The following is a 22,595-nucleotide window of genomic DNA, read 5'->3' on the forward strand; positions in this document are numbered from 1 at the left end:
TTCATTTTCTTAGGCTTTTAGTCATGTGTTTTAATTAGGTGATGACAAAACCATTTACCACTCATTCTTCCAAACGGATTATACACTAATAAAGAGTGCATTTACCATGTTGTTATTAATTTATTCGGCAGTAATTTCATTTTCTTAGGCTTATAGTCATGTGTTTTAATTAGGTGATGACAAAACCATTTACCACTCATTCTTCCAAACGGATTATACAACAGCGCGCAGCTTTACATTGCAGTACCATTTCTAACTAGTACCAGAAAACGGCTAAAATGATCAACAACATATAAATAAAACATATACTCCCGAACACAAGCAAAGGGTAATAGTTTAATCAAGTTACAATAGACCCTTGTCATTTCCTCTTAAATATATAAGTACCGATAATAAACACAAAATAATAGTCCCCATTGTTACCGGCTATCTCACAAATCAAGTGTCGACTCAAGAACAGAGCTTCCCGGCCAGTTTACTTCCACCTGCAACAAAGAACATCAAAATCCAAAATTTAATCCGTTAGCAACAAAAAAGAAATTAATTGACAATGGAAAAAAAGTTGAGCATTATTAAAAAGGAAGCAAAGTCCCGAACTCACGAGACAGTTTAGGGAGTTCTGAACTTTTCAACACACGAAGCCTCTTCACTGTCGAGACAAACATGCTGCAAAAAACACGACAAAATCGAAATAAATATATATTTAAAAAAAAATTCCAATTTAGTCGAAAACATGCAAATATACGAGCATTCGCAAAAATTTCGTGGACAATCAACAAGAATAACTAGTATATATGATCGTACATTTGTGTATCGATTATTCAACCAAGACAGAGAATTTTCATGTGCATATAAGAGCCAAAACACAAGAGACCAATATATAAATTAAAATAAAAAGGAATCCTTTTATATGTTTTTCGATAATTAATTAAAGATGCTTACTGCCAAGGTACATCTCCAACAAGCATTCTGTCACCTTCGTTATCCTCGTAAACAAGGGTATATTCCCCACTTCCATCCAACAATCCTCCGATCCCTTTCCCTCCATTTTCTCTGTCTTTCGTTTCACCGACACAAGATTCACTTTGCGCTACATGCACAAACACCAATCAAAACAAACAAACAAGAATCAAGAACATTATACACAACATTCTAGTATTTTTTTTTCGAATAATTAATAATTTCTCAAACGTTGGAATTAGGGAATTATAATTTTAACCAGCAAGAAGGTCTCGGAAGAGCTCATCGACCGCGTACGATAGCTTCTCGTAACTGTGGTACGCTTTTAGATCAATTTTTCTTCCGATCGGAATCCCATCCATGTTGATCTTCACAAACGGTCTACTCGACCCGTTCTCCGCGGGTTTCGACCCGGAATCTTTGCCCGGGTCCGCATCCGGTGATTCGGACGACAACTTGGAGGAATTCCCACTCGCAAGATTCTTTCGGAACGAACGAATTGGAGGCCACCCCACCACCGGAGAAGGTGCAGTCCTGTTTTTTTTATTACAAAAATTACAACAAGTTAGTTCTTAGCTTTCTTGACTAATCAAACCCTAACTATGACAAGTTATATATATATATATATATATATATATATATATATATATATATATATATATATATATATATATATATATATATATATATATATATATATACATATAAAGCAAGATTTGCATATAAAATTATTACAGTAAACAAGAACATGATGAGGATAAGTAAATTGCCAAGAAAAGCTACACTATACAATACAGCCATGTAATTATTAGCCAAGATAGTAATTAAATTGATGGAATATTTATTTAATTCTTTTCACGAATGAAAAATAGTTTAAAAAAAAACAAAAACAAATGCAAAAAGCTGAGGCCACCTTTTCTGACTGTTGGGTACAGCTGTATTAATATTTGCAGGAGCTGCTGAAAATCCCTTCTTTTGATCTGCTGCTGCACCCTGCTCCACCCTATTGTTACATGGCTGTGACGGTTCATTCATGACAGACTGAAGGTGGAGAAAGGAAGGAGCTTTCATCTGCTGCTGCTGCCATGGAAGAGATGGTTTCAAGGCACCTGGGGTTTGAAAGTAGCCAAAGGAGTAGTGTAGAGATTCAAGGGGGGCATTTTGGGAAGAAGGTTTGTTGTTTTTATCGTCTGTGACGATGGTCCAGTCACCAGTTGGTGGACCAAGGCTCAGCTCGAGCTTTCTCTCTCCTGAAAGGCCATGGCTTTTTTCATCTGCTGCCCTTTTGGCAACCCACTCTCTCTCTCTAGGAATCAAATCCAGCAGCTGTGGACTTCCATCTTCTTTTCTTGTGTAACCCTCCATTTTTTTTCTTTCTTCACTCACAGTAGATTATTTATGTATATATGTGCGTTGTTTCAAGATTCAGCTGAGAAAAGAGTGATAAAACAGAAAGCTGTTTCTGCAAGAACAAGAGAGAGAGAGAGTATTATTACCTTAAAGATTGAATTTTTATCAGTGATTTGTAGCTATATATTATATGGGAGAGAAGATTTACATGGAAATGGTTAGCCAAAGCTGAGAATCATGGAGAAAGACCGCATTTTTACGCATTAGCAGGCAGATTAATAAATAAAAATCGAATCTTTTCTTGTTCTTGCAAGAAGTGAGAGAGAGAGAGAGAAACTCAAAACCAGGAAAAGGGAGGAATTAAAACAAGGGAGTGAAATGCGAGAGAGAGAGATTATTTATTGCTTGTGGATTGCAAATCTTGCTTTTATGGCTTTGTTTTTAGGCACGCTCAGATTGAGTGTGGTGGGTTGTTTTTTTTGTCATTCATAGGCATAATAGCTCCCTCTCTCTCTCTCTCTCTCTCTCTCTCTCTCTCTCTATGATAAATACACGTACTACTATACTTTCTCTCTCCTCTTTTGCTTTTTCTAAAATACTTTGTTTAATCTTTCTAAGCCGTATGTGTGATGATGATGAACAAAGAAACAAGAACTTGGTCTGTGTCTGAGTGGAAAGTAAACACAGAGATAGAGAGAGAGAGAATTAAAAAAATAAATAAAAAGTAAGATTCTTTTCACTCAAAGTAGCCCTAAAACAAGAAACGGAATTAGAACAAAACGCACGCAACCCCTTAAAATTACTATATAATAACGTTGTTGTTCGGTTCCACAAGCAAAAAGCGTGTTTCTCTCTCTACCATTTCTCTCTCTACATTTCTCTCACTTGTGAATTAAGAAAGAGAGAAAAAAAGTGTAAACAACGCTAAAAACCAAATTAAACAATGACGCAAAGGGGTTCAGAATTTGGGACACTGCCCCAGAAAACATGCCCCTTTACTTCGTTTTAGAGCACCTTTTGATTTAATTAAAAAAAAATTAAAAAAGTATTTATATTAATAAATATGTATTTGGACTTTATAAAGTGTGATTAGCTTTTAATCATGAAATTAAACAAACCCTTTTAAATTAATCATGGTTCTCGCCTGTCAAAAATTGTAAACCAACTGCTATTAATGAGTATGGCAATTGGTATGGTACAAAAACAAGAGAGAGAAATTAAAGAAATAGGATTAATTAATTAATTAATTAATTAATTAATTGCATGATCCATAAATATATATTTGCAGGAGCAATAAAAACATGCAGATCCCATGATCTTGTCTGCTGTTGATGGGCTTTTATTTTGCCGCCCAAGATCATGAAAGAGGAAAATGGGTCAAAAAATGGACGGTCGTTATTCGTTTGATCCAACGGCGTGCAAAATAGTCCACGATTTTTTTTAGCATTTTTCTCCGTTATTGAATTGTCAAAGGAAGAAAAAATGGATAACAACATAAAAAATTAATAATATATTTGGGTCGGTTATATGGTTTCAATATATACCACAAATATTTTCCAATGTTAGCTATAAAATGAATTGAGATTATATTTAAATAGTAGAAGTCAATTAATCTTACCAACGTTTTTTTTAATTATTCTACATTGAAACCCAAAGAAATTAGCTTCACCCAATTACTTAATTTTATAGTTTTTTTTTTTTTTAATAAAAGAATCTGCAGCAAAATCATACAGGTGCATTGAATAAACTTGCAGTCAATCATATAAGTGCATTGAGTAAACCTTCACTCTTGTATAATAATTAGCTTGTAAATGATACGAGAAACGTAAACCGCACTAGGCTAACCATGTGTGACAAGTAAACTCACAGTCAACCATATAACCATATATGTGCATTGGGTACGTAGAATATGCTTGCAAATAATTCGAGATACATAAATTACACTAGCTAATCATGTGCAACAAACTCGACCGAGCGACCAGTGGTAAGAGGATTCGAATTTGGGTCGATTGACATGAGTTCACTTGCTCCAACCACTGGACCGTCCCTTGTGGTGCGTATTTTATGGTTTAAAAGCTATGGTGTATTTTCAAGATACATATATATGGTGTATTTTCTTAATAATTGTACTATTTTTCAATAACATTTATTAAATTGAGGCAACCTACAAATTAAATACAATTCTTTAAATTCAATTAGTAGGTTTGTTTTGTTGTTCCCTTAGAGTCAAGCATCTTAACTTGCACTCCAAATTCTGCCTAATACAAGATTAATTAACTTAATTTGGTTTTCTAATTTGAAAATTAATCAATATATATAATTTCAAGGCTATACATATCGTTTTTATTAAGAAATTCAAGTCATTATCCATTGGAAAATCATGCAAAGATAAGCACGTGTGGATGGTATTTTAAGTCAAAGATTTCGATATATTTTAATTCATTGACCGAAAATGACTTGTCATTTGCATTTAATCATGAATACATTTCCTCAATTGTAATATTCATAGATGCCAAATTCAAATTCATATTACAGTAGTTAATATATTTTTAGAAACTTAAATACAAAACTTAATTAGTATATTAATTAATTAGTAGGGTTTCAGCGTTCAATAATGAAGGCAATAGGATGATGACGTAAGCCTAGCTCGGCTCGGCTGGCATGCTACAGCTTGGATACTGAGAGACGCCACCTCAAGCATGTGAGAGACCCTTGTCCTATTGATCGCCACGTGTGCAGGAATCCCACACGCTAAGCGCGTGGCAGAGTGAGTCTTGTTTTGCACTTTTTACTCTTTTAGACTCCCGACCATCAAACATGCTCGACATTTAACTAGCCATAGCCCTCAAGTCGGCGCTATTATTATTACGTACTGTGCAGGTGCAGCGCATTGTCTCTCTGCAAGTGCGTTCCACCACTCGCACTAGTCACGCGTGGAGTGTACGTAGTGTGATTATTTATATATTTATTTCTAAATTGAAATTTGACTTCATTATTAATTATTGGGTAAATTATACTTACACCTCTTAAGTATGTTAAAATACTGTAAGAGACCACTGTAGTATCAATAATGACAACTACCCCTGAAATGTTGTTAGAAACCATAACAGAATAATGCATTAGATAAGTCATTCCTTTAGCGTTCTAACGGACTATTAGTTTTCTGTTGTGGTGGAGACAACATAGAGTTACTTAAATTCTTATTATTTTATATGAGATTTATAAATTTGCGTCTATAGTACCATTAACGGTCCCGCGGGAAATAAATATAGAGCATATCGGTCCATAAAACATGAAATCTTGACTCCGGTAATTGTTTCAGGGGTGTGACTGTTATTACCAATACCACAGGGACCTTAAAGTTATTTTAGTATACCTCGAGGGTGTAGGTGTAATTTACCCTTAATTATTTGGTTAAATTTATTTTGTACCCCTAAAGTAAAATCTATATAACGTTTAACCCCTTAAAGTATTATTTGTAACACTTATCCCATCAACATCAACCATTTTGTATTTTAAAATTTAAGATATAATGAAATCTTAATATATTTCTAATTTCATTGGATGAAATAGTTGAAAATTAATTTAAGTATTTTATCGAAAATATCAATTGAAAATTCAATCCAATATTTAAAATTTTATATTGGTAGAATAAATAACATTACGATCTAATAATTATTGGATCGATGTATGGGCATTGACAATTAATTGTTCAAATTTATTTGAATTTTATTGAGTTTTAGTCGACATGGTTGACTTTGGTTATATTATTAGTCGAATCGAGCTCGAACAATGAGCACTACAAAACATAGTTTATTCAGTTCATTTTTAGTTGATTCGAGTTCTCTTATCAATATTATTTTTCACATTGAGTAAATCGGAGTTACTAAAATCGGATTTCAACATGGAAAATAAATTATAAAGTAACGTCATTAGATAATATTGACCCAAAAAATATGTACATAATATCATTACAACTTTACAGATTGATATTAATCACTATAAATCTAATTGTTTAAATAACAATTCAGTCAAATTATTAACTACAATAGTAAACCAACACGGATTACGATTACACAAATTCGAAATCTCAATCCGATATTTCCTAGGAAAAAATTACTATATATAAGTACGAATTTCCACCGAATTAATCACAAACTAGAGTAATTAGGGAGTAATTAACAGATTAAATAATTGAGATTAACAATTAGCCATGGATCAGGGCAAAAGTGTTAGAGCGATAACTGTTATAACGGTGTTGGTGCTATTGTGCGCAGGGCAAGCAACGGCGAGTTGCTATGGTGATTGTCTGGCAAATTGCTTTAATGCTGGGCAAACGGGTACATGCTTCATAACATGCCTATTCAAGTGCAGAAAGGTCGAACTTAAGAATGTCGATGATCCTTGCAAATTTAATTGTGCAATTAATCGGTGCTCTCGATTTGTTAGCGGTATGTATTTTATTTTATTCTATTTTTTTTTTTAATATATATACTTTACCCGGATAATTAATTATCCAAGAAATTTCATTTTCGGCAGGTTTAGTCCATAAGAATTACATTTTTCGTTTTTGAATTCTGAAACTTTCGATTTCCGGATTTTCCAAAAGAAAAATCGATTTCTAACTTGAAAATTGCATTTATTATATTAATGTTATTATCTATCATATAATGGGTGGTTAAAAAGGGATATTTTTGTAAAATCTCGTCGATTTCAATTCCGAAATTTATGATTTTTTTTAACGAAATTGATGTTTTGGATAATGCAGATGTTGACAAAGCTGATGATTGTATGAATAAGTGTGAGACTGAAGAATGTAACCAAGCCAAGAAAACATTGCCGAGGCAATGAAATTTTGGTCAACAAATATTTTGACCATGATAGTATTTATGTGATTCTTGAAAACATTTGATTTGTAATAATAATAATAAATAAATAAAACATTTGATGTGTACGATTGCATTTATGTCGATTTTATTGCAAAATAAAAAGGCAAATTTCAATATTTTTGTTTGCAAATAAGAAAATAGTAGAATAAATATACAATTTTGATGCATCAATGTATAGGCAGACAATTAATTGTTCAAGTTTATTTGAATTTTATTGAGTTTTAGTTGACATAGTTGGCTTTGGTTAGATTATATTAGTCGAATCGAGCTTGAATAATGAGCATTAAGAAACAGAGTTTATCCCTGCATTTTTAGTTGATTCGAGTTCTCTTATCAATGAAAAATCATGAAATTGTTGGATCATATGATATTGAAAAGTAACTAAAATTATTTTTTTAGAAACAAATATAATATAATATATATTGTATAATGATGCATGAAAATATATTTTAACAAATTAATGAACTAAAACGAATTAAAATATCTAAGATCACAATTAATTATGTATTGATATCTTAAAATTCATCGATACGAACTTATTTGATTAATTGATCCTACAACAATTAGTTATGTACCCAAAGCAATTCAGATATATAACATTTTAAAATTATAAATATTGCATGTTTTAATAGATATTTTAAATAATATTATATAATTATCCTTTTTAGTTAGTCCTTTCAACAAAGGAGAATATTTTGAGATATTAAATTTAAGGGTTTATTAGGGATAACCCCTTGTTCATATTTTCTAATGAGGTGGATCCAATTTTTTTTCTCCTTTTTGAGATAGATCCAATTTTGCCAACTTGGCAAAATATATTATATAATTTTCCTTTAATACCTCTGTTTTATTTTTAAACGGCATTTATTTCCTTTACTACGTGATTTGAAATTTGCTGATACGTTGCCTAAAATCACGGAATAAAATTACGTGAGATCATTGGCCGTTATATCAAATCGTGTACAATATTTTACGAAGGTTCTCTTCAGCGTTCCAGCGGTTCTTTATCGTCTTTGAAGATTTTTGCACCGTCGTTGAAATATGATCGAATTTGAGCGTTCTTTGTTGGACGTTGTTAACCGGGTATGAATGCGTTATTTGTTTTTATTTTTCGCTCAATGTCTAGGATTGTCGATTACGGTGGTTAGAAATTTTAAGAGTTGTGTTGATACTTGATTCTATGAAGTAGAACGTTTTTTAACAAAATTACGTCGTCATATATACATCGTTATTTTTGGCGGATGATGTTTGTTTGGAAGAGGATTGACAGAGTTAGAAGAGGATGGTTCACGCAGATCAGACCAGAGTTGTTTTATACGAGCTTCGTAGTTGGTTTATGCAATAATCGGAATAATTGTCCGCTATGGTCGAGTTCATGTTTTTGATCCCGATCGATAGTTGGTTTATTTGTTTATAACAGCCGATTTAAGTGTGTTGGGTAGTACATTAAAATATAGTTTGTAGTCTTTTTTAAATTAGCGTATGGATTTTGCATTTTAAGTTTATTTTTGATGATATTAATGTATTGTCATTCAAATGTATTTGCAGTCTATTTAATCATTTTTTAGTATTCTGCATTTTTAATTTTGTTTCATGATTTTAGGTTTTTTCGATGGCGAATTTCGTAAGGATTTTGTTGAGATTTGGTGGGTTGGTTGGTATAAAGAGGTGTTTACGATGTAATGGCTCGGTAACTTCGGTTAAGTTTTAAACCGTTGTAATACAGTAGTATACTATTATGAATACCGTATGATACTACCATTATCATGTTATTATACTATTATGAGATTATTAATGTACTAGAGTTTTTTAACTCGACATATTGGTTTGATTGTGTTATGATGTGTTTTATGTATTTTATCAAAATTCTAGATTGAAATTATGAGATTATTAATGTACTATTTTATTGGTTATGTTGGAATACTTTACGTTGGTGTTGTTCTCAATGTTCTTGTCATTTCAGTTGTATATTGTTTGTAACACAATTCATATCACTACTATAACCGTAATATACTATCATAGCAGATCAATGTACTATATTGAAATTATTAATATACTATGTGGTTGAATAATACGGGATCCATAGTCGATTAACGAGATCCATAGTCGAATTAGATGAATAAGATAGTCTAATACATGATATAAGGAAAATTACCCTGATTGATTAGTATTTCAAACAAACATATTATTCAGTTTCCATATATATTATTATTTTTTCATATATATCATTATTTACCCTAATCGTTTTCATATAATAAGAAAAATTACCCTAATTGATTAGTATTTCAAACAAACATATTATTCAGTTTCCATATATATTATTATTTTTCCAATAGTCAATTAACTAAACACATAGTCGAATTAGATACATGGGATAGTCTATTAAAAGATATGAGATAGTCTATTAATTTTAAAACACAAATCCGTCGCCGTCACTTCTCAAATCTAGGGTTTTGATGATTCTTCGGCCCATAGTCGATTAACGAGATCCATAGTAAAATTATGCCAGTGGGATAGTCTATTAAATGATATGGGATAGTATATTAATACATATGTAATTCGACTATGCATCTCGTTAATCAACTATGGGCCGAAGAATTATCAAAACCCTAGATTTGAGTAATCCTATATTTGAGTAACCCTAGATTGGAGCAGTGACGGCGACGGCGACGGTGACGGCGACGGCCAACAACGATATCACTTCTGGTGATGTCCTGCCCATCAATTGTTGCAATATCACTGATTTAGTGCTCGAATGCGGTATGCGATTATAACAGATCTGTAAATACACAAACGTGATAGTCGATTTAGCCAAAACATATCAACAAATCGATGGATGATAGTGATTCAGCGAGTGACGACGACGTACCTACGGCAGCTTGCTCGGAGTGCACGAAAATCGTCGTTTCACGGCAGTGCAGACGTTTTCCCCTTTCAATCGGTCGTACCGGAAAATTGTTCTGGGAGGTTTTGCAGTTTATTCGATAGTGGGGTTTGGGATGATGGTGATTTAACGGGAAAATATGAAGGGATTTGATTTTATTTCAAAAGGTAAAGTAACGAGTTTTGTGGGATTTGATTGAGGGTAATTATGTAATTAGGAAAAGTTTGGACTGTTATCAAAATGGCAAATATAAATTTGGGTCTACCCCTATTATTTGAATGTTTAAGGGGGTTATATCTAATAGACCCTAAATTTAAAAGTACAATTTAACTGCTACTTGAAGGGAATAAATGTAACAAATTATACTTTAAGGGGTAAATGTTATATTTGGTATACTTTTAGGGGTGTAAAGTATATTAACAACTATTACTTAAGCGACTCTAACACGCGCCCACGCGCTAGTTGAAGCGCGACATTAGGCATCTGACATCACATCATAATCGCATCTTAGCTTTACAGTCCAAAATGGCAATAAAAATGTCCGAGCGAATCTCAGCCGTTGAACAATGATCTGACGGCTGTGATTGCATGAAATTGGTGGGTGGGGGGTGGGGGGGCAACTCGTGATATGGGTGTCAAATCAAAAGTGCAATTTGAGAGGTAGAGAGAGTCGTGTTTCAAATGATGCGCGCTTTTTGGGGTCTCACAAATTGGGAAGTTAGACATAACGCACTATATAAAAAAGACTTAAAGTCGCCAATCTTATCGCATTATATTTTTTATATATATATTCCAACCTCATCTTATAATCATTTAACTCCGGTTAGTTGGTTGAATTTTTCTTTTTAGTGTAGTGGTATTTTTAGCACTATGGAATCAATTCAATTTTCAAGATATATATATATATTAAAAAAATAAAATGTTTAATATAAGTTAGTTTTTAGACTTAAATAATGCTTTTAATGGGAAATTATTGTACTTTTATCAACATTACCCAAAAAGATGAAACATTTAAGTTTGGACTAAAAAATAACTAACAAACATTTCAAATTAGAATAATTAAAATTCAAACTTTTATATATATATATATATATATATATATATATATATATATATATATATATATATATATATATATATATATATATATATATATATATATATATATATATATATATATGCACCAAAAGGTATTGATTTTGATTCCCTTTCTATGATATTTTGTTATCAAAATTCGGTTAACTGATTGCTTCCATCACTATCACTTCATGATAAATTGAGTTGCATTCCCACTTTACCTTATTTATTTGCACTATTCTTTATGTGTGGGAGAGACGCAAATTTGAACTTGATCATGTATCATAGACAAGTTGGTATGACACTTGCATGTTACACTTGATTGTTTATATCGGGTGAATATTAACCGTAAATCTGATTAAATAATTATCAACTAACCGTATATATATAAACGTTGGTGTGTATGTAATTATGTGTAGATCTGCGGCTCAAATCCATCAAGTGTAAATAACTAGATGTAGCATCTAATTACTCCAAGTTTGAGAAAGTCAGCAACTTTATTTTTATTAGGGTTTCATGCATACTTAACCAAGTTTATATATGCTATACCGAGTGAAATACATCAGGTATATCTTTACAATTTCTCAGCACTCAAACGTATACACATCAACATTAGTGTGTATAGATCAATAGTAAAAATTCATTCAGTACTATCGACTTCATTGGGTGTAGCATAAAAACGACCCTCGGGCGAGAACCTTAAATTAAGGAAACATACACTAATTAATTAATACAAAAAATTATTCACCATATCTCTACATCCTAATGAAAATGGCCCATGTCCCCATTATGGCAAGAATGTTAGTATAATTAAAACAAGTGGAACTCCAATTGATTAATTAAAATACAAATAAATATATGACTTAAAATATTGAATTGAATATAATAATGGATTTCATGGGGTCCAATTTCCTTTGGAAAACGAGGAAAATTTAATCTATACATCATGGAAAAGGGAATGGAAATTGAATTCCCATTTAGGTAAAATTGAATATAATGCTTCAAGATATTATAATTCAATTCCTTTAGATCTCAACTACCCACAAAAAACATATATTTTAAGAAAATAAATGTATTAAATAATAATTGAAAAATAAGTTAGTTCCCTACATTCCCCCCAATCATGACTCAAAGTTAGGTCTCAAAATAAATAAATTAATCAATTAATTAAAAAGTTATTCCTCGTGGATTTTTTGTGTATTTAAATGACTTATTGCATGTCAAGTAGGAGTTCGTTTGCGGCTAGTGCTCCTTTATTTTGGACAACTTTTTGGACTTCTTTATACTTCATTTTCCTAGATTTAATCATTTAATAGAAATATAACAGAAATATCCATAAATTAGTATTCGTTAAATTAATTATTTTAGTTAAATAATAATTTCTTTCGGTCCATACTGAATGTAAAGATATTAAATTATTAGTTCTATAATTTAATATTTTATTAAATTAATAGAATTTTGTTAGTCCTACCGTATTCATTTGTAGATGCTTCGTATGGAAGAAGTCACCACATTAATTTAAAAAATAACTGCAAATGAAAGTTAAATCTTTGACATCCAATAAAAGACGAGTTCGTTCGTTTAAGTTAATAAATTTATTATTATTATTATTATTATTATTATTATTATAAGAAAAAAAATACCTTCAATTAATTCCACGTCTAAAATGGGTTTAACCGGAGCCCAATTTCGTTGACTTTATCATACGTCATTGGTGACGTCATTTTAAATTATCAGTGGATTAAAATCAACTTGCCCCCAGCCCAATGGGTTCATATAATGAAGCCCAAATAATTGCACATTATATTTGGGCTTGTGTCCGAAATTAAATAACGTACAAATGTTTCTAAGATGGATAATTACAGTTTTGGTCCCTATTTTATACATTATTTTTATTTTTGGTCCTTACTGTTTTTCCTGCCACGAAATTGGTCCTCAGTTAGCTGTTTTTTTTTAACTTTCCAATCTCCCATTGAAATTGGATGGAAAAATTAAGGACCAAAATCAAAATGATGTATAATATAGGGATCAAAACTGTAATCATCCGTTTCTAAGATGTTAAGCTTTGTTTAGATAATATATAAATAAAATATTGTGTTTATGTTGAGTGGTGTTCGCAAAAGTTTTTAAAATTGTAGAATACGATGATCGTGAGTAAAACGTTGAAATAAGTGTTTATTTTACGCTAGCTTTCTTGATTTTTTTAGAACATAATGAAAATTAATTTGTCGTCACTTCCGAAAAAGATTTTTTTTTAGTTTTTCAAGAGTGCTAATTTCTTTTTTCGAAGAATTTCAACTTGAAATATTTGTTTTATTTACGTTATTTTTGCTAGTACAAGAATTTCGATCAGATTCATCCGATTTATGGTAATTTTAATAAACAGATCAACATTCTAATAATGGTGCTTCTGTCTTTGCATTCAGTGTACACTAATTCCAGCCTGTAAATAACAATGAAAAGAAAGAGAACCCCGATTAATTTACTGTTTTTAATATCAATAATTGATGTTATAATTCCATCAAATAATTGCTAATAACATCATTACATTAAATTATAGAGATTAATTAAATAATGACGGTATATTAGTTATTTATTGTGTCTATCTGTACTTGCTTTACTGGACATCAGTCTAGAATTATACTAGTTATTAAATAAAACTAGGATTAATTAATTGAACGAATTTATGTTTTTGTAGGATTTAAATTTAAATAGAAGATAATGATAGGGGCTGCTGTGTACAAAATATTTTAAATTAATCAATATAAAAATCATGAGATCATAGATTCATACTTTTGTCATTGTCGATATTTCTTTAATTATTTTATTCACTACCATACATTCTCAAAAGCTATCCATTAAGTAATTATCAAAGTTCAAATAATTTTCCTTGCCTATATTTGGATGAAAATTAAATATTAATATTTATGGAATCGGTCGATAACTGGCCTAAAAATTGATTCATCCGACGAATTAATTTTTGCTCAAATTTGAAAACTATTGCAGACCCAATTTTTGAGGACCGTTTGATGGTTGACAACTGAATATTTGGATCTGAAATAGCCGGTTGATGGATATTTCCGTCACCTAGTTCATAAAAAAAATCAAAATTTGGAATAAAAATATGCACATTTTGTCAGGTGACATGCATCGTCGTCATTAATTAGTTCAAAATAGTTAATAAAAATTCGACAAATAATATAATTTTGAAACTAAAACTAATTCAAAATATGCACATTCCGTAAATTCTTATAATTACCGGTCAACCGACTTTTGATAATATTAGATACCATCAACCGACCTTTTATAGATGAGTAGTTTAAAATTTTTGTCCCGACCTAATGAGTCGATTAAAAAATTAATCACCTGAAAATATGGTCAGTAATGAGTTGTTTGCTCGGTAAAAACCAACTCGATCCCAACTCTAATGGATATTTACTTACTTCCACTTGAAAGTGAATGATTTATTTACTGCAGTAAAAAGAAGAGAAGTACTTCTCTTAGGCGGTTGTTTTTTTAATTAATATTTTAAATGAATCCAATTAAGGGCGCCAAAATTGGTGGGACCCAATCCCAACTGTTCATCACTTGGCAAATTGTGCTTTCCTTTTCCCCAAAGCCACCATTCAGCCAGCTAGCTAGGTTTCGTTGCCAAAGTGCCAACCAATTAAATTAAGTGTTTCCATTAAAGTATTATATTAATAATATATAAATATATTCCCTCATAAATAATTATATCCTTCCTCGGAAAATAATTATTTTTTCATCCAGCAAGTTGCGGTTTATTATTTAAATGCACTACAAAATTAACTCCACCCAGGACCGGGGGTACATATATAGATTTGTTCAACCCTACACCCGGTGATAAACACCGGGTGAGTCTTCTGCTGCCACGTGTCTCTTTTTTTTATTTTATAATAGATTCCCCGTTAGGATTTACCTTTAGGGGTTTTAGAAAAATAAAAAAAGAAACACGTGGCAGCAGAAGACCCACCCGGTGTTTATCACCGGGTGTAATTTGGTGCACATAACTCCTTATACTTTTAAGTTTTAATATAAGCACATAATTTTACCTTAAAAAAATCATCTTCTTAATGAGCATTATTATTCATCAAGTAGAATAAAATAAGGGGATTATGCCCTTATATTAAAGTACAAGGAAGTCATGTGCATAAAAATCAAATTATATTATATATAGGATCATATGCGCTTATTTTGAAAGTATAAGGGTCTTATGTACATAAAGTTCAAAATACAGGGAGTTAAAGTTCTATTTATCATATATAAATTTGAATAGGCTTGTGCATTCAAGTCATCTATAAATTTGTTACATGGTTGTTCACTTCAATTTATTGAATATTAATGAATGTATTGAATGGATGTATTAAATGAATTGTTGAGTGAGATATTGATTTAAATTTGGGTAAATTACAGTAAATCCCAGGTAAGGTCAAATTACTAAAAAATAATTTATGTTTGGTAATTACAACCATCTTTCTTAACTATAAATTTTCTTACACTTTCATCTTTGCGATGTGAAATTTAGTGGAATCTTTTAGATTATGTGAAATATTCTCCAGTTTGTATCCGTTTTGCCTCATTCGAGCTCCACATTTTGAAACAAGATGATCATAAGATGTGTCACTTCGCTTGTAAATATCAGATTGTGGTGCATCTAAAACTGCATTTTTGCACAAAATGAGTACGAACTAGAGAACATTCCACTGAATCTAGAATATTATGTTGAATTTGATGGAGTGATTGTAATTATCAAAACATGATTTTTTTTTCGTAATTTAGTGTGGTCATAATTTACACTTTAAATCTTAATAATAATATAATAATCATCATTTCATTATGAAAAAGAAAACTTGGAATAAATGAACTATTAAATCAGTTTCATCCAAACTTACTGAAAATGGACTCCAGAAAAACCAGAGTATGTTTGTTAACTGTTAAGTCAAATACTAAATAATTAGTTATATTTGCTGAAATGCCACTTCAAGCAAAAAGTAAAAGAAATCTTTATCATCACTCTCAAGGCAACTTGTGCATTACAAGAAATATATTAAAATATAATTTAAATAAAAAAATTAAAAAATTGACAGTTTCACAGCTCTCTGCTTCCTCCATGTTAATGGCGGTCTCTCTCTCTCTCTACCCTTTTTACCCCCACTGCCCCCACAGCAGTTATCACTCAGTAACCACTCCATCCCCCATTCTTTAGTCATCTTCAATTAAAAAAAAAATTAAAAAATTCCTCTGTGTAATTCCATCAAAATAATAGGGTTTTTTTTTTTTTTTTTGTTTTGCTTGAAATTCAATTTCAAAGATCCGATTTTTCTCCTCAGAAATTCATAAGAAACTAAATTCCCGCAAATGGGTTTCTCCGTACATCTTCTTTATCTGCTCCTCCTCCATTTCCAAGCTTTGATTCCGTTCTCAATTGCATACCCATCTCCGCTAAACTGTACGGACAAATCCCGATTGTGCACTTCTTTCCTAGCTTTCAAACCCACTTCCGACCAAACACCAGCAGTAATTCAGAGCATGTTCGATGTGCTGCCGGGTGACGTCACAATCGAAGGCAACGGCCGAGATTACGTCTTCATCAGAAAGAACTGCTCTTGCGCTTCTGGTGGGCTGCTCGAGAACTACTACCTCACGAACACGACTTTTACAGTGAGGGAGAACAACGGCTCCGTTTACGATTTGGTGATCGATTCGTACGGTGGGCTCGCTTATTTCCCGTCGAATTTCACCCGGGCGGCGAAGAAAGGGGCGGTCGTTTCGTTGCGGCTGATGTGCGGTTGCTCGAGTGGGCTGTGGAATTATCTGATGAGCTATGTTTTGAGAGATGGGGATAGCTTGGGGTCTCTTGCTAGTAGATTTGGTGTTAGTATGGATCATATCGAGACGGTTAACGGGATTGCGAATCCGGATAATGTTACCGTCGGAGATCTCTACTATATTCCGTTGAATTCCGGTATGCTTATCGTTCGTCGTTTGGTTTTTCGGTAGTTTTTTTTTTATAGCTGGATTTGGTGTGGTTGATTAGTTGGTTTGCGTTAGTAGTTATTTTTTTTACTCGGTGCTTTCGAATGCAATGAATTTTCGACAATGCGGGAATTTTATAAGTGTGTAGTTCGATAATGATTAGTTCGTTTGCATTAGTACTTCCTTTTACTTGGTGCTTACGAATGCTATGAATTTTCTACAATGTGGGAATTGTAACTGCGTAATTCGCGTTCTGTAAGGGTGCGTTTGGATGGGAGGATTTGGGAGATGGGTTTTCAAATCCGTAGTAATGAATCCGTTGAGCTTGTTGGATTGAGTTATTTGACAATGAGTTTCAAATCGTTAGCTCTCGTTTTAGTTTCATTGTTTCGGCAGTTATGTTGGATTTCAAATCCTTCAATCCAAACGCAGCCTAAGAGTTGTTGCGTATTAGCTGAATTTTCTGTATTTTTGTTGCCGTTTTCGACTTTGATATATTATTATTTATTGCACGTGTTTCAGTTCCCGGTGACCCTTATCCGGTAGAGAATGCTACACTCCCGACTCCCGTTCAATCTCCATCAATCGATAAGCCTGCAGGTACGATAATTAATTCAAGATTAATGGGTCGAAAAAGTCTAATCAATTACTCATTTCAAGATTCTATGAATGGAAGTAAATAACTTATTACCCCCCTGTCTTTGTTGATCCGATCGATAAAATAGTTTCCACTCGAAACATCGTCGGTCGGTTTTTTTATCATTAAAAGTCATCCAAAAGTTCAATCTTGATTCGCAAGTACAATTTTTTTTTTTTCGTTTTGTTTTTTCAGCGAATAAGGTGAATGGAAAGAGTCGTGTACCTTATTGGTGGATAATCGGAAGTCTGGCGGTTGGATTGGTTCTCATTATTGTGTTGGTGCTTCTCTTTATTTCGTTGAGATCGTCTAAATGTTTCGGTGGATCCCAAAAAAGTCAACCCAAAGATTCCAACGGAAAGATTCCACACAAATTCCGGATTCTTCGAAATACGAGTTTCTGCTGTGCTTCGGGTAGGTCCATATGCTGCAAATCTGGGGATTTCAACCACCCTAACGGGGAATCTAGTAACCGCCAGATGAATATTCCTTCAGGTTTGACTTTTTTGACTTGATGTAAATTAATGGCCTAAAAGTCAAGATTAACAAGTCCATATTGCATTTTTTCTAATTTGAATAAATTGGTTGACAATGTAATTTATTCTAATAATATATTGGTATGTTTACGACTATCAATGCAGTTATAGGAACCGATGTGTTTGATGTGGAGAAACCCGTAATTTTCACGTACCAAGAGATTCTTTCTTCGACTGACGGGTTTTCCGATTCTAATCTTTTGGGGCATGGAACATATGGCTCTGTATATTATGGTCTCCTCCAAGACCAGGTATACATACATACATACATACATACATACATACATACATACATACATACAACTATCTCGATTTTTCCGATTTTTTTATTTTTTAATTTTTTAAGTACTTTTTTTTTTATGTAATGTCGTCTCCGCTTGAAATTCCAGGAAGTTGCCATAAAAAAGATGACGGCTACAAAAACGAAAGAATTCATGAAAGAGATGAAAGTTCTTTGCAAAGTTCACCACACAAATCTGGTAATTATATATAATACTGATTTTCGTCAGCTTTTCGTGTCGGTTGACTTTCTTGAATTGGAGGGTTGACTATAAAATTTGTGTTTTTTGATTGGTCAAAAGGTAGAATTGATCGGGTACGCAGCTAGTGGCGACGACCTATTCCTCATATACGAATACGCTCAAAAGGGTTCGCTCAAGAATCACTTGCACGACCCTCATAACAGAGGTAATTAATTAAGCATCCTATCCTTAATTCGTCGAAATTGTTTATTGCTAACGATAAAATAATTAAAACAAGAAAATGTATTCTTGATTTTCGGATAGGTCATACATCACTATCATGGATATTGAGGGTTCAAATAGCACTAGATGCAGCTAGAGGATTAGAGTACATACACGAACACACGAAACCTCATTACGTGCATCGAGATATCAAAACTAGCAATATTCTACTCGACGGTAGCTTTAGAGCAAAGGTTTGCATTTCATTTAATCCCGCCTCAAGTTATATAAATTTTTTTTTTCGTTTTTAACTGCATCTGATTTTATTTAAATTTATTTTAGATATCGGACTTTGGTTTGGCGAAACTCCTTATGGCTAACGAAGTAGAAGAATCAGTCACCAGAGTTGTTGGCACTTACGGTTATTTAGCTCCGGAGTAAGTGATTAGTGATATATATATATCATATATGCACTTTATTAATTTTTTTCTATTTCTTTCTTTATTTATTTAAATGATTTCGATTTATGGTTTTTTATTTAGATATTTGAGGGATGGGCTGGCGACAATTAAAAGCGATATTTATGCATTCGGTGTGGTACTTTTCGAGATGGTATCTGGAAAGGAGGCCATGACTAGAAGTGCTGAAAGGCGTTCGTTGGTATCGATCGTAAGTCGTATTTTTTATTTTTTTTATCAGATAAAATGTATTTTTTTTCTTTCAATTATTTTAAATAATTTATATATATATATATATATATATTTTTTAAATGTTTTCAGATGGTGGCAGCACTGAGGAACTCACCGGATTCCATGACTATGTCGAGCTTAAAAGACCATATCGACCCTAGTCTCATGGATCTCTGCCCGCACGATTGTCTTTTCAAGGTACGCAAAAAAAAAAAAAAAAAAAAAAACGAACAAAATTTAAATTTTGGATTAGATTATAAATAAGATAATATCTTTTTCCAGATGGCTATTTTGGCGAAGCAATGTGTGGACGATGATCCGATTTTAAGACCAGATATGAAGCAAGTAGTGATATCGCTTTCGCAGATTCTGTTATCTTCGGTTGAATGGGAAGCGACTCTTGCTGGGAACAGCCAAGTATTCAGCGGCCTCGTTCAAGGGCGATAGAGTAATTTTTGCAACGTTTATATCACATTTTTTTTGCGTGTATTTTGTGTGTATAGCAGCGTATATCGTAATTATACATAGATCACCTTTCTTGCAGATAATTCTTTCATAAATTGCTCTGTTCATTTTTTGTACTGAATATTTCTTTCCAAGAACAAATAACTCAAAAAACTTGAGGTACACTTTATTATTAGTATTATATCATCATATGTTATTGCCAAATATGTAAGTACACAATTCTGTCTTGTGACAATATCCAGAAAAGGTCAACTCAAGAGGGACTGTTTCTGTTTTCTATCTCCTCTGTTTCCATCTTTTATTTCTTTGAATAAAGTCAACTCAAATTTTTTAAATTCCATGTAAGAGGTAAGTAAATTACGAAAATATCTTTTATATTTGGGTAATAATGATATTCTTCCTTAATTATGAATCTTCTTACACGTCCATTATTGGGGAGTCAATTTTAGTTGAATCTTCTAAATTTTGTTGAATATTCTCCAATTTCTACCGTTTACCCCATTCCAGTTTCACATACTGAAACAAGATAATTATAAAATGTGTCCTTTGATTTGCAAACATAGATTATGGTGCATCAGAAACCAGAAAACATTCTAGGGAATCTAGAAAATTCTGTTGAATTTGACGCCATTAGGATGAATGCTTACAAAGATTCATAGAGGTTTTTTCGTAATTTTGATCTCATCTTAGGGGTGCCCGTAATTTACCGTACGATTAATTCTTCATAAATCTGCTCTATTCATTAGTAAACTATACACATTCCTTCATAACAGAGGCACCCTTTATTATTATTACATTCATGTGATATGCCAAAATATACACAAACAAAGTACAAAACACTGTCTTAAATTCTTAAAACAAAATCAAGAAAATATTACACTACACAATTCTCTTTCACTTGCAGAGTGAAGCTAATATCCTCCGAGGAGGGGTGAACGGTTTTCTCGAGTGAAGAACAGCCAAATTATCGATCAGCAAAACATCACCCTTCCGCCACGGGATAGCTACACTCTCGTCTTCCAAGATTTTCAAACAATCGTACATTATATTATCCGGCAAAACATTCCCATCTCCAAAAGTCACCGCCTTTTTAGGATCGTTCCGTTTATCTTCCCAGCCAGTATAAGCAGCCACCATACTATTGAACCATATCTTTCTCTTCCTCGTTTCATCGTTCTTTATAGCTGGGATTGGCCCCATTATCGTTTTCGCTCCGTCTTCTGTCCACTCCAGCTTCATGTTCAATTCAGCAGCCCTGTTAATTAAACGACACAAGTTTTTTCAGAAATTAAAATTGTAAAAGGTTGGTATTTTATTATTATTATTTTTCTTTTTTTGCAGACAAGTATGAACCTTTCTTCAGCCAGAGTCTTGTCCTTGGTCAAGAATGTCGATTTCCAGCCACGGCCGATTGGGGACGACGGGTCGTCTTCTTCGCCTAAGACACGAGTATATATAAGCCCGTGTTTATGTAATTTGTCGACGAAATCCGGGTATTTTTCGGTCATTTTGTCGTAGATGATATGACTTAGAACAATGGGAGTTTCTCCACCATTTGCTGGTTCTACTTCACAGAAGAAGAACAGCTTGGAAGGGTAGTTTGGTACCTGCATGCAAAATTTCAAAATCTCACACAGATGTTAAGGAAAGCTATTCATATTTGTTAATGGCAGCTTCAACATATTAAATTATCGAGATCTCAGTACAGAAGAAACCCTCGGATGATCGTAATTCAATTTAGTACGGATGACCTAGAAATTGGGGCAAAAATTGAAAGAGGGGGAAATTGACCTGAGCCATTTCATGATGGAAGGGGATTTTCTGATCGGGCGGGGACTCGTTGGCGGTGAAAACCCGGCCGACGACGTTGGTCCTCGGAGCGGCGCCGCCGACGTACGGCAGCTCCTCGTACCCAAACGCTTCTACGACGTCGTTGAAGTCAGACGCAGTTGATACAGAGTCGAAGCCACGGAATAGAATAGCGCCGTGTCTGTGCAGAAGAGAGTCCAGCCATGGCTTTTGGTCCTTAACGGCCGCCGTTAAAACAGACGGCCGGTTACGGGAGTGTTCGACTGCTGCGGTAGGAGACAATACGGCGGGAAAAAGAGCTCCGCCGTAGTTTTTCTGGTGTGGGAGTTTGGTTTCGGCAAAGAAGATTGGATTTGCAGGCATGATTTACAGAGCCAAATTAGCCAATCATGCAGCAGACTTGAAAAAGTTTTTATCCTCTCTCTTTTCTTGGGGGTGCTGTGTATCTGGACGTGAAGGCCGCCAGATTCTGATCACCATGATGATGACGTCATGGGGATATAAACAGCAAATTGGTAATTCGTAGGGTATTTTCGACATTCAATAAAGAAGAATAAATAAATTACGAAAAAGACCCTAATGTTTGAATAATTACAACCACCCATCAACTACGAATCTT

At 33.0% G+C, this 22,595-nt stretch overlaps 3 protein-coding genes and 1 long non-coding RNA gene across 4 annotated transcripts; 2 read left to right on the top strand and 2 right to left on the bottom strand.

Annotated features, from left to right (window-relative positions):
- Positions 1 to 274: 274 nt before the first annotated feature.
- On the bottom strand, positions 275 to 3,291 carry LOC105975946 (auxin-responsive protein IAA26). Its single transcript, XM_013001207.2, has 6 exons — positions 2,519 to 3,291; positions 1,874 to 2,422; positions 1,220 to 1,494; positions 943 to 1,090; positions 602 to 666; positions 275 to 485 (listed from the first exon to the last, which is right to left on the bottom strand). The coding sequence occupies exons 2-6, from the start codon at positions 2,323 to 2,325 to the stop codon at positions 451 to 453; spliced, it is 975 nt and encodes a 324-aa protein (XP_012856661.1). The 5' UTR covers positions 2,326 to 2,422; positions 2,519 to 3,291; the 3' UTR covers positions 275 to 450.
- Positions 3,292 to 6,463: 3,172 nt separating this feature from the next.
- Positions 6,464 to 7,267, top strand: LOC148768207 (uncharacterized). Its single transcript, XR_016033683.1, has 2 exons — positions 6,464 to 6,761; positions 7,079 to 7,267. It is a non-coding gene; the product is annotated as an uncharacterized LOC148768207 (long non-coding RNA).
- Positions 7,268 to 16,137: 8,870 nt separating this feature from the next.
- Positions 16,138 to 20,371, top strand: LYK3 (protein kinase family protein / peptidoglycan-binding LysM domain-containing protein). The gene is made up of 11 exons (XM_013001152.2): positions 16,138 to 17,146; positions 17,680 to 17,757; positions 17,990 to 18,289; positions 18,436 to 18,581; positions 18,720 to 18,809; positions 18,912 to 19,017; positions 19,116 to 19,267; positions 19,356 to 19,450; positions 19,556 to 19,682; positions 19,793 to 19,900; positions 19,985 to 20,371. The coding sequence occupies exons 1-11, from the start codon at positions 16,540 to 16,542 to the stop codon at positions 20,147 to 20,149; spliced, it is 1,974 nt and encodes a 657-aa protein (XP_012856606.1). The 5' UTR covers positions 16,138 to 16,539; the 3' UTR covers positions 20,150 to 20,371.
- Positions 20,372 to 20,930: 559 nt separating this feature from the next.
- LOC105976043 (2-oxoglutarate (2OG) and Fe(II)-dependent oxygenase superfamily protein) lies at positions 20,931 to 22,518 on the bottom strand. The gene is made up of 3 exons (XM_013001323.2): positions 21,959 to 22,518; positions 21,521 to 21,774; positions 20,931 to 21,422 (listed from the first exon to the last, which is right to left on the bottom strand). Exons 1-3 carry the CDS (start codon positions 22,337 to 22,339, stop codon positions 21,062 to 21,064), a joined length of 996 nt encoding a protein of 331 aa, XP_012856777.1. The 5' UTR covers positions 22,340 to 22,518; the 3' UTR covers positions 20,931 to 21,061.
- Positions 22,519 to 22,595: the final 77 nt, after the last annotated feature.

The sequence above is a fragment of the Erythranthe guttata genome, chromosome 9 (genome assembly GCF_056151865.1).
Source record: "Erythranthe guttata isolate IM_541 chromosome 9, IM_541, whole genome shotgun sequence".
Taxonomy (NCBI): domain Eukaryota; kingdom Viridiplantae; phylum Streptophyta; class Magnoliopsida; order Lamiales; family Phrymaceae; genus Erythranthe; species Erythranthe guttata.